The sequence below is a fragment of the Mycetomoellerius zeteki genome, unplaced genomic scaffold (genome assembly GCF_001594055.1).
Source record: "Mycetomoellerius zeteki isolate Tzet28-1 unplaced genomic scaffold, Tzet1.0 scaffold204, whole genome shotgun sequence".
Lineage (NCBI taxonomy): Eukaryota > Metazoa > Arthropoda > Insecta > Hymenoptera > Formicidae > Mycetomoellerius > Mycetomoellerius zeteki.
The window spans coordinates 457,429-468,653 of record NW_017257000.1 but is presented as its reverse complement, the minus strand read 5'-3'; the positions used below and the strand labels follow the sequence as shown (position 1 = coordinate 468,653).

The window sequence follows — 11,225 nt, the reverse complement described above, 5'->3', positions numbered from 1 at the left end:
GATCAGTTGTTCGCCGCGCGCGCGCCAAGCTGTCACAGCGTTGGCGCTTCGTCGTTCGTTCCTCTACTTCGCGTTGACGCGCGTGCAAAGCCTCCGGAGTAATTGGCGAGGGATCGATCACACCCCTTGGAAGCACGAGATGCAGTGATAACGCTCCGCGTTCGGAGGTCATTTCCGTCGAGTACCGGAAGTGCCAGAAGTGTGCCTCGCAAAAGTTTGCTTACCGTTGTAACGATCGCGAGAGGGAGAGAGAGAGAGAGAGATTTAATTTCTAAGAGAAATCGCAATCGGTCGACAAGGTGGAAGTGACGAAAGAACGAATTGATCATCGACTTTAATTTTCTCTCGTCGTGGATTTCGGGGCAATTAATTTAATTGCTACGCGCCAGAAATTCGGAGTATTACACGAATGATAACATCTGTAACGCGGTGTGTACACTAATATTGTGAAGGCAGATTAAACTTCGTGTGACTGTAAATAGTGATTCTTACAATCGTCGATTATAAAAGCGATCCAGTCGTGATAAATTAACGTTCTCGTTCTAAAATTTGTATTGTGATTGCATTAACTTTCGTATTCTATAATCTATACTGTGATTGCATTAACATTCGCGTTCCGTAATCTCGGAATGCTACCACGATCGATACGTTCGGTATCGTATTCTAGCCGAAAAGCATCGTGCGTGCGGGAAAAACTAGACGAAGAGCGCAACGGGAGACGATCATCGGCCTTTCGACTCGAAAGTCACGATCGAGAAACTCTCACGACCTGATATCGCCGCCTATTCGACTTATCAACGCGTTGTGATAAGCGCGCAGATTACGTCTTTGCGTTCAATTGACGTCGTCGCGTCTTCTAAATTAAGAAGAAGCTCGCATGAGACTAATAGACTCTCGGCGCATCTCGAAAGCTGTAACAACCAACACAATTAATTCTCCAATTAATCGAGTCGCGATTGGTTGACGCATTTCTTTTTTTTTTTTTCGTTCCTCTACTTCTTCCTCGTTACGCACGAAAGCGAAGAGAAGCACGAACTCTCGCGGAACGATGGCAGATCGGAGCAGCCGAATCGTTGGTCCCGCCGAGCGCTCGGAAATAATCGCCGATTGTCGACGAGGTTGAGGCCTTCGAATGAGGATTCGATTGGCACGCGAGTTGGTAAGATCGTCGATGAACTCGTTAACGAACCCGTCAACGAATGGCTCGCGAACATTGCACGACGAGTGTTGCTCTCGGCGATAATAGCTCGCGAATCGGAGCTCGCGTCCTTCTTGGCGCGCCGAGAACGCGCGGGATCACGCTCGCGCGCCGATCGAATTAAAAAAAACATACCGGGCGACGCCAATCAACGAGGAGGACGGCCGAGCGGCGTAGCGGAGTGGACGATAACGAGGCAGCACGCAGAAGGAGCATCGTCGGTAGAAAGGAGGTCCCGGCCGGCGCCTTCGTCGTCTTTCTTCTCTCTCTCTCTCTCTCTTTCCCCGCAGCGAGCTCGTCGGCCAACAAAGCAATTAGCGACAATTGGCAGCTGCTTCTTCAATTCGGGATTCCGCTGTGAGAGAGAGAATTTTGGTTTTCGTTTTCTCGGGCTGAAACGAAAAAAAGCTAGTGGACTAGAAACGTGGTCTAACGTTAGCGAACTACGGCTTGCAAAATCGAAAGAAGAAAACGCAAGATCGAGAAGAGATTAATTTTTCATCGATCGGGATATGTGCGAGTGCGGTATCGATATGACCAGCGACGCGAATTGACGCTTCGAAAGTGAGAGGAGGCGCTCGGAAGAGAAGCGGAAATGATGATGCCGCCACCGCAAGTCGTGGGTCCGGGGCAGCAGACTCATCCACGATTACCTCCTCTGGATCCACAGGAGACCAAAATTAAAGGTGAGTTTGTTATTCCAGAAATCTTTTTTTAATCATATCTTTTATTCTCTTCAAAAATTGCATACAACCACAAAATTAAAAGTAAATTTATTATTCTTGAAATCTTTTTTTAAATTTATCTCAAAATACTGCATACGAGTCCAATTAAAATTAAAGACATCCAGATAACAATCTGACGTTATTTGTCGTCATTTGGATGTCATTTCATGTCAAAATGACAACAAATAATGTCAGCTTACTGCCTGAGTAAATTTATTATTTTTAAAATATATTCCTAAAATTTTTTAAACCTATTTTTTATCTCCAAATACTACAACCAATATAAAAAGTAAAAGGTTCTTGTTATTCTAAAAACTTATTTTTGAATCTACACCCAGAGAAAGGTTTCTTCGATTCAAAGAAATGTTTCTTTGAATGAAAGAAACCTTTCTCTGGGTGTATATCTCTTCAAATATTGCAACCAAATGAAAGGTAAATTTATTATTTTCGAAATGTTCTTTGAACCTGTACCTTTTATCGGTAAATACTGCATATAACCAAAATTAAAAGTTTAAATTTATGTTCCTTAAACCTGTCTTTTATCTAGAAATATTGCATACATATTAGATATACGTTATATATAAGAATATGAATATCTTTGAAACGTACGAGCAAAATAATAATTGGTAATGAAGTATAAGACTAAACACTCCAATAACAAACACGCAAATCCTTTAGAATAACGTTTAAATAATATATATTAAGAAAGGAAAGTTTCAGACACATATTGAGCGTTAAATTAAAAAGAACTATCATCGCTCGCAACACCCGGGAACCATTATACGACGCCGATAGCGTATCAAATAGGTTAATTACCGTAATAATTGAGCGAAAAAATAGAGCTCTCCATGGGCATCCGGTAATTACAAATTTCCCATTAATTTGGGACATCTCATTAGTGATTACGACAAACAGGCAGGTCCATTTAACATTTTTTTCATCGTAATCAACACTATATGAAACTCCTTTCTATCAACTAATTTCCAAATAATAGATACACGGAAAAGTTTTGCTGAATTATCTTAAAAATTTAGCTATCTGAAAATAATTTTACTAAATCATCAATATAATTACGTAAGAAATTCAAACATAATGAGCAATACTGTAAAAAATTTTGGTATTCTAGTAATCAGTTTGAGCGTCTCACATTACATCTTGATAGTTCAATAAAATTATTTTCAGATCCTGCATTTTTAAATACTCCAGCAAATTTGTTTTCGTATAAAAGTAATTAATTTTGAACGCACGTGAAGTTATTTATTAAATAATATATATATTTATATATATATATTATTAAAATATTATATTTATTTAACGATTCTTCCTCGTTCAAAATGGAGCAACACGGTTTACCGTTTCGTGAGAGAACGCAAGCAAACGATTAAGAGATCCCTTTAGGGATTCCCCTCGCAAAACTAGCAGGAGAATATCCGACTGAAAGAAGAAGTCAATTTCATTGTAGCTCGCGGGTTACATTCTGTAAATAGGCGGTCGAAAGACATAAACTCGCGCCATTCAAGTTGCGGGTCTCCGGCATGCCAGCATTACGCTATTATCGATATTATGATTCAGTGGAACGTGTTGTTGAAATAACAAACGGGAAGCCTTATCGAGCCTCTAACGAGCGTTCAGCCTGAAAACGTTCCCTGAAATCCGGGCTGAGATTTTCGCTCTCCTATAGTTCGACTCTACTATCGATCTCCTCGATATTTCCCTTGCTTGCTACAAGAATGCGCTCGCCGCTCTTTCGTTGAATAATGTTCTATCGACGGCTCGTGGTACGATTAATGCGAAATTGATTCACACCCGAAAGAAAAGTGCTCGGTTTAGCCGCAAGTCGAACCGCATCACGTGAAAATTCTCATAATGTAACCCACAAACGTATAAGCAATTGAAGATTAAGTGGCTGTGTAACGCCAGCTTGTTTACTCTATTATGTCGATCAGCCGAGCCGACGCCTTATGGCTCTGTTAACAATTATGTTAATGGGACAGCGACATATTACGATAACGGTGCGTTAATTTGATACGAACAGATGAGCAATTTGATGAAAAACGAACATAAATATGTCTTAGCATCGTTCCTATTAAATGCATCGTCAATCAATTCCAATCGATCACAAATTATAATATTTATCTGAAATTTTTATACAGCGACATGTAACTCTCGGAGTACAAAATTCTTTAAATAATTTGGTCTTATATATGTCCCTTTTTCTAGAATTCTGCAATATAATATCAACGGTATTTCAGAATTTCCAGGGAAGCCCGATTCGTGCAAATTTCTATTATTTCGGACAAATATCTGACGGTGAAGTTCGTCTAGACGCCTTGCCACAACACTTTGAAAGGCCTTTTAAGAAGCCCGTCTCGTTCGTACGCGATTGACAATTCGTGCTCCGTAATCCGGTATCTGGGCTACCGTGGTAACGGGATACTTTTACGTGGCCATCCATCCTCTACACGGAGAACGTGAAAACATACTCTCTAGCAGACGAAAAACGTTATTTCTGGATACACGTAATACCCCACAATACATATACAAGGGATAAGATAAATTAATATGAACCCTGGAAAATACATTATTTATTTATTTGATTATTGATGAGAGGTTGGCCCATCATTTGCTTACATATTCTATCCTTATTGAAATAAAGTCACACAATGCTTGTAAATAATTATCAATAGGATGTTGAGTAATTAATCTTTCAGTAAAACAGCTTTAAACTGTTTATGTATGGTAAACAATCAAATTATTAAAGCTATAGTTCGAAAATGTATTTTTTAAGTTTGAGTAGAAATAAAATCAGTATATGAAGGTCGGTACACATGATAACGCCCAGTATTCATTATCAGCATTTTTATTTCGGAAAGTTTCCTTGGAGAAAGATATCTTTGCCCTTGCCCACGTTAAAAAAATCTCTCTTCTATAAATCAATTAATTAATCATAATTTAACACTTATAAATTACAAACATGTCATAAAATAAATTACTTATCGAGACGATCTTATAAGAAACAACAAAAGTAATTAAAATGTTAATAAACTTTGAATAATCTCAAAATTTATTAACAAACAAGTGTGAAACATGAGGTTTACAAACGGTAATGATGATATTATTATACTAAATGGCGTATATGTGAGGAGATAGTGTTATCTACAGTGGTCGTTAAAATTTGTAAACATCAGCATTTCATAAAAAACAACAACACAGCGCAGCTATGTTTTCATTTAAACAGTAATTGTTTTAACGTAAAATTGTTAATTTATGCACGAGGCTCTAATCATTCGAGCATTCGTTGTAAACGACGTTGAAGGAAGAAATTTACTTCTCACTGTATTTCTCATAATTACTTTCTGTTCTCCCAAACTTCAACATCTTTTCTGGCTATTGCAATTGTATGATATAAATATCATAGAACCATTTATAGTTTTAAAAAGCAAAGGGAGAAACAGATCTCTTTCTCCAATATTATTTTTTAAGCAATTAAAAATATCTTTAAGAGCACGAAAAGAACAGTTTTATTGAAGTATCTAATGGTTTAGATAGAAACAGATCTAAAAACTTTATTGGATTATCAAAAAAATTATAATGGACGCTCTGTTTGCTACAATATAGAATGTCAAAACTTTTTGTAGCATTGCTCATCCTGCTTCAGTTTTCTATATAATTATTTTAAATTTTAATGATCCAATAAAATTATTTTCAAACCTTTTACTACTTAAATCTATAAATATTTCAGCAAAATCATTTTTTCCATGAAGATGTTTTGCTAGAAGAACAGTATAACACTATAATGTGAGTTATTACTATGTTCAAGCATGTATGACTTTAATAAGGACTCCAATAAGGATAAAATCTATAAAAAGACAAATAATAGATCAATCTTTCAATAAAAAAAAAACAAGCAGTATATTTCCTGTTCACAGTTTTTACTTCCAATTGCTACTAACCGAAGGTTGTGTCCCCTGTACATTAATCCTAGCAAATTGAAACTAATAGCAGCTACAATTATACGATATTATTCATCGTCAAATAATCCTGATTGCAAACGTGATACAATTTGGACGACGACCGTATCTAGATGAGCAGTGTCAAAAATGGCGATGACGTTTCATGCGAAAGTTCCGTAGAAATAGTTCATTGTTCAACACACTTCTCACACCCAGGGTCGAATACTTATCGAACTTTATACGCCGAGTATACGAGTGCGTAAGTTGTGATAAGATTATTTTCAATCGCGCGATCCATCTAAGATAAACGTCGTATTTCAATCAACCGACAAGCGTTTCGTAAAAATAAACAAAGCCGCCTTTTTCTGTCGTGTTTATAAGGGACGTAATTACGCGATAGTTTTTATTTAATGCGATACGAGATACCTAAATTCCTGGCGGTTTATGGCGGGTCAAGAAACAGTAAAAAGAAAGCGGGCGGACGTATCGCTGCGATATTTTCGTACTGGTTTTCACGGCCATGAATTCTTATACCTTCGGCTCCCCACGATTAGCTGCAGTTATCGCCCGACAAGAAAACAACCCTTTCTCTTCTAACGGGAATCTCATTAAAATTTACCGGATTTTCCGTTTCATTGCGCATTCGACAACGATTACGACATTGGGCACACGCCAATCCCGTCATTGCGAAACGGCAACCATATCGTTATATGGCATACCTGCTCGATAACGGCTTTATATTATAATTTCGACTGCAACACGCTCGCTCGTTAATTATCTCCTAGCACGAAGTGGCACGAGAAATACCGTATTTGTGCGTTTGCAAAACGTTATGTAAGCTTTAATTAGTCTTAGTTGAAATCATTTTGATAATTCTCGCGACTGGAAAATATTTCCCGAGAGAACTGAGAGAGTTAATGAAACTCTTTCGTGCGCCCTTTCTTCGTCCCCCTTTCTCCTCCTCGGTTCACAATTTTCGCGAAATAAGAGTCGAGTCTCGAAGAGACATAAAGGAGCTCTTTGTAACCACGAAGGGGCATTGCGGCCGTGTAAATAGCCAATGGGATCTTTTAAAAAATCCACAAGATGCTCGCACCGCTGTCGACCTGAACGGCGACGCGAGTTTCACATTTCTCGTTCTTCAGCGTGTGGCAGCGGGAAACTGGATTTCAAGGTGTTACATGGTGGCCTTTCTTCACCATTGGTGTACGATTCGTCGTTTTCGAAGATATTCGCGAGAGAAACGAATCCGTATATAACGTTTGATTCGCGCTCGGCTCGTTTTTTTTTTGCGCGCGACGAGCATCCTTCTTTCTCTTTCTTTTTTCTCTCTCTTCGGAGAGCCCGGACGACTTAAATTAGGGTCACAGTGCCGAATTAAGCACGGTCCACAAGTGCCATTCACGAGGAACTCGCCGCGACCGGGGATTAAGATATACACATGTAGATAAAGTCGGACCCCATCCGTATTCGAGTTTCTGCGATTCTCTAGGAATCCTTTTGATACTTGAGAATCCTCCTGAGAAATCCCTGGCTGGCATTACACGTTTCATGAAGTAATCCCCTAAGTATCGCTATTCAGAGGACGAAATTGAGCTTGCGCGTCATGATGCATAGACATGGACCTTGCGGTTAAAAAGGCTCAATTGAGCTAAGGGAGGCGAAAGAGGATCACTTCTGTCGACGTGCCCGACAGATTGGAAGAAGGAAAGAGTAAGAGAGACGGAGCCTGCGTCACGAGTCTAAACAAATTACAAACGGCGAGGCGGCCGAGGAGCCACCGCTTCTCGCACGAGCGCGAATAATAAATCGCGAATAATCGGGCGCGTATACCGGGTGTTCCGCTCGAGCGGATCGAACGAAGGAGACGCGACAACCCGGGGGGTTCGTGACTTAACTTAAGGCTCTCGATCGTCGATCAAGACTCGAATCTCGGCCACGGGAAGACGCGCGTTGCCTTTCACTAAATGTTCGCTCTTCGTCTTCTATATACGTGTGTATTCGGCATCCGCGGTAACCGCCTCGTGCCATTTACGAGCCGTAGGCTATAAATCGCGATTAGATGTGAAAAATCAAGCTTGCTCGCTAGAAGACGTTATTTTCTTTCAAAAGTGATATCGCCGCTCTTCAAGATCAACGTGTGATGTCGGCTCCGTGATGTCGGATAAACGTTCTGTGCGTTGTGTGCGCGCTCGAGCGATGCGTATATGCGCCCGGTATCTCGTTGCATTGCCTTACTTCTTATCACCCCTGCGGGCGATAACACATCCGGAGTTACACGACGTTCGTTATGGAGTTCCAATCGTCGAGCGTTATTCGTGGTAATTATAATATATATGTATACATGGAAAGAACGGTTTTGCTAAATTACATAAAAATTTAGCTAGATTAGATGTTAGATTAATTAAAATAATTATGAAGTAAGAGATAGAAAGAAAGCCTGTAAAAGTCAACACAGTTAACGGTATGAAAATCATTGTGCGTATTCATTGCAATAATCAAACAAAAGTTTAAATATCTACAAAATTACATATGTTTCAATTTCAATTTGGATCCTCCTCGGTGTTTATTGTTAATGTCAAATTTAGATTAAATTTTCTATCCATTAATATACCAGTCATTTAAAATAATTGAGGTTGTCAAGATAAAGCAATTTTATAAAGTCCATAATATTCGAGTCTTCAAAATAATATGTACAGGACTTTCAAGCTAATTGCTGGAATGTCAAGAACCTTTTACAGAATTGCTCATTACAGTTGAGCGTTCTACATAATAATTTTGATAGTTCAACAAAATTATTTTCAGATTTGTATGTAGCTAAATCTTTAAATACTTCAGCAATCGTTAATTCTTTCAACGTGTACAAAGATAGTAGTTTCACGTTTTTTACAAAAAAATTAAAAAATATCTTGCGTATCTTGGATTCCTACAGTTAATCTCTGTGATATCAACGTAGATAGCCTACGAACATTCATCAGTCGATTGATATCGTCGTATCAAATGAATCATAATCATTCTGACTATTGCAAATCTCTTTTCTACATCATCCTCGACCTCGGACGTTACAGCGAAATCGCATTTCAAGCTGGATTTCTACGATCACCGCATCGCCTCGAACCGGGTTCTGCTTCCCCGATTCGCGCAACCAGTCCTGCTGGAGAAAAGCGGTTGTGAAAATGTTTTACGGAGTCTGTACCCGCCTGATTCAGGATCTGCTATCGTGGCTGTCGTGTATTTTCTCACATTTTGAATCAATTTTGATCTTTTATACGTCATTTATCTCTCTCTACCGTACTTTCGCATTGATGATAGCAGTTGATTTATGACTTGAATGATTTACTGGAACTAGTAAAATAATCTACGATTCGCAGTTTTCAATCGTCATCTTGACGATCTCTCTTGAACGACAAGCGTCTCCGAGTGCGACGACACCAAGACACTTTTTCTGGGCGCACGTGTCCCATCGTCGGTTTCTCGCACACAAATTAATTAGCGCTGCTTGTCGAGGGGAATGCTGGTCTCTCAAGTGGGTGTAATTAGATGCCCTCGGCTGTGTCGCATCATGAAGAGAACCATAGAAGAGAGCGTCATGTCATCAACAGCAAAAATCGCTTCAACGAAGCAGCGAGAGAAACCAGACTTGAAACAACAAAGTATTGTTCGAATCCCTTCACATTATTCAAATTTTAGGAACTGTGGACGTTAAGTGCTCTAGACTTTAATATCGTGTAATATTGTACGTCGATCTATGTATGACGTGCGACGCGACGTATCGGAGCTTTGGTTCGATAATGACTAGAGACGATAAAGGGGATAAAACAGATCAAGCTCCATTTAACAGCGTGCATCCGAACTCATCGGTGCGAATGACGCTCGAGAGAAGGGTCAAAATAATCTTTCTGTCTCCGTCTCGAACAGCTGACGAGAATAATGTCCGCGTCGGACAGGAAATGGTCCTCCCCCTGCCCCTGTGTGTCAGATACAGGAACGTGCTCTTTCATTCTACTCGATCGAGCGACAGTGACAAACATACGCGGGAACGAGAGAGAAGGAAAAAAGCAACAGACTACATGGGAAGCTCAAGAACAAAGAAGGCTCCAGTTCGTTGTGAAGAAAAGAGAGAGATGAGAGAGCATCTGGTTCTGGAAAGTATCTAATTAAAAAAACAGAAAAAGAGACAATGAAAGAAGTCCACCAGACCACCTCGGGAGATGTTCACAAACACTTTATATACAGCAGAAGTAATTCAATGACCTCTTGAAATGAAAATAATCAGGATACAGAATGATGATCCTGATTATTTTTATTTAATCAATCAAAGTAGCTGAAGGCGATTATTAGACAATTTATATACAAATGCTTTTAACAGGTGGAAAGCGACCGATAATATATTTCTGGCATGACTCGCAAACTTTTACTTTGAAATTTTCACATCTGGCTCCTCCATGGGAGATGCATTGAGGTGAATGAAAAGCCAGATGTGGGAGAGCAGCTGACCGGTGCGTTCGGGAAAACGGCTACCTGGAGAAAAGAGGAAACAACGGTTGTGTGCGATACGAAAGGGAGAAAACGAGACACTACGAAGCACACCGATGAAAGAGGCAGCAACGGCACGACAGTAGCTCGGTATTCGTAGGACGGAAGTCGACGTTACAGGCGAGATATGGTTGATGCTAGCGGCGGGAGAGACGGATGTACGCTATTCTCGCGGTCGCGAGAACGACAGCGAGCGGCGAATCGATGATACACGAGACGAGCGAGCGAGAAAGGACACTGCGGCGCGCAAAGGCGAATCGGACGAGGACGGAGTACATCAGGGCGTTGCACCGTTTGCTGTGACCCAGTGTTCTCTGCGGGCGCCGTTCCGTTTAGATCTCTCTCGGCGGTACTTTTACTCCCCTTTCTCCTACGGGACTCTTATCCGGTCGGCAACGACTGCACGTTTTTAGAATTTCGCCAAGGCGCCCGTACAATTCGCGCAATCATTATCTTCGCCGTTTGATCGATACTCTACTTTCAACGGAACACGAAAATAGTAACCGGGACTAGTCTGCAGAATTGCCATCGATAACGAAATAATATATTTACCTTCTGGAGCTAACGATAAAATTTGTAACACAGTTATTGACGCTGGGTTTATAAAACCCATTCAGTTTTCACGTTCATTAAAAGGCATTAATTAATTTCCATATCCATTCGGTATATATTGATTAAAAGGCATTAATTAATTTTAAGGAACCAAAATGTCGTAACTCGTAAAAAAAGAATAATATTAAATATATAATATTTCAATAAAAATATATATTTTCATTAAAATACAAATTTGTAGCAGTAATATAAAGAAAATTA

General features: G+C 39.8%; 1 protein-coding gene across 1 annotated transcript in view; it reads left to right on the top strand.

The window, feature by feature from the left end:
* The first annotated feature begins 523 nt into the window (after positions 1-523).
* Positions 524-11,225, top strand: part of LOC108722485 (uncharacterized) — a 38,221-nt gene continuing 27,519 nt past the window's right edge. The window contains exon 1 of the mRNA XM_018447634.1: positions 524-1,884. Coding sequence (XP_018303136.1) covers positions 1,794-1,884 — 91 coding nt within the window. The 5' untranslated portion in view covers positions 524-1,793. The remainder of the gene's footprint in view (positions 1,885-11,225) is intronic.